This window comes from Cynoglossus semilaevis, chromosome 17 (assembly GCF_000523025.1).
Source record: "Cynoglossus semilaevis isolate Cse_v1.0 chromosome 17, Cse_v1.0, whole genome shotgun sequence".
NCBI classification, from domain to species: Eukaryota; Metazoa; Chordata; class Actinopteri; order Pleuronectiformes; family Cynoglossidae; genus Cynoglossus; species Cynoglossus semilaevis.
This window is the reverse complement of record NC_024323.1, coordinates 13,720,515-13,721,380: the sequence shown is the minus strand read 5'-3', so window position 1 is coordinate 13,721,380 and position 866 is coordinate 13,720,515. Positions and strand designations below refer to the sequence as shown.

Here is an 866-nt window from a genome sequence, read left to right as displayed (position 1 = left end):
GAGATGGTGGGAGGACTGCTCATCAGACAGATCTGTGTTTCTAGAACTGTTGTGCCAGCAGCTCACAGAGACGCTTGGAGACGGAGTCTTTGCTGCAGCGCAGGGTCAGACGGTACATCTGTGGGGGGGGGACAGACACATATATATATATATTAATATGAACCGTGACCCGTGTCTGTGGGTCCTGATGATGTCCTGATGACGTCGTGGCGTCCTACCTGTGCCTGGGCGTTCGGCTCCAGTCGTAGCAGACAGCCGACCTGCTGGCTCTTGGTCTGGATCACTCCAGCGCACACAAAGTTCTCTGGGTTTGGATCGACGTTGTCCAGCAGAGCTGTTCCGAGTCCCAGTAACTGAAAAAAAAAAAACCCATGTCATCACGGTGGACGAAGACGACCAGGTGTGTGTGAGTGTGAGTGTGAGTGTGAGTGTGTGTGTCTGTACCTTAGCCTTCAGAACCTCAGTGTCCATGCTGTGGTTGGCCTTAAAAATCTTCTGTGCTTCCTGTTGAGGCCTGACAGCAGGAAAACACACACACACACAGACACACAGGTCAGTATTTCTGGTCAAAGTCAGATAAATTAATTGCATTAAAATAAATAAAAACGAAATCCTGTCTAGAGACAAATATTTCTTTTATTTTCAGGACTGGTGGCAGTCAGTAAATGTGTCATTTTCTCCAGTGTTTTTTTTTTTTTTTTGGTGTTTTTTTTTTTTATTTTTTAATTATATCGCCACAGATCACAAGTGTTTTTTTTTTTAATTATATCGCCACAGATCACACACACACACACTTACTGGCTGAGTTGTTTCCAGCGCTGGAAGAAGTCGTTTGACGCCATCTCTGTGGGCTGGAAAAACTTGTT

The 866-nt window shown here is 45.4% G+C and overlaps 1 protein-coding gene across 1 annotated transcript in view; it reads right to left on the bottom strand.

Annotated features, from left to right (window-relative positions):
* Positions 1 to 866, bottom strand: part of ap2a1 (adaptor related protein complex 2 subunit alpha 1) — a 12,562-nt gene continuing 11,696 nt past the window's right edge. The window contains exons 20-23 of the mRNA XM_017040244.2: positions 799 to 860; positions 445 to 514; positions 219 to 353; positions 1 to 118 (exon numbers count right to left, since the gene is read on the bottom strand). Of these exons, the coding sequence (XP_016895733.1) occupies positions 41 to 118; positions 219 to 353; positions 445 to 514; positions 799 to 860 (345 nt within the window). The 3' untranslated portion in view covers positions 1 to 40. The remainder of the gene's footprint in view (positions 119 to 218; positions 354 to 444; positions 515 to 798; positions 861 to 866) is intronic.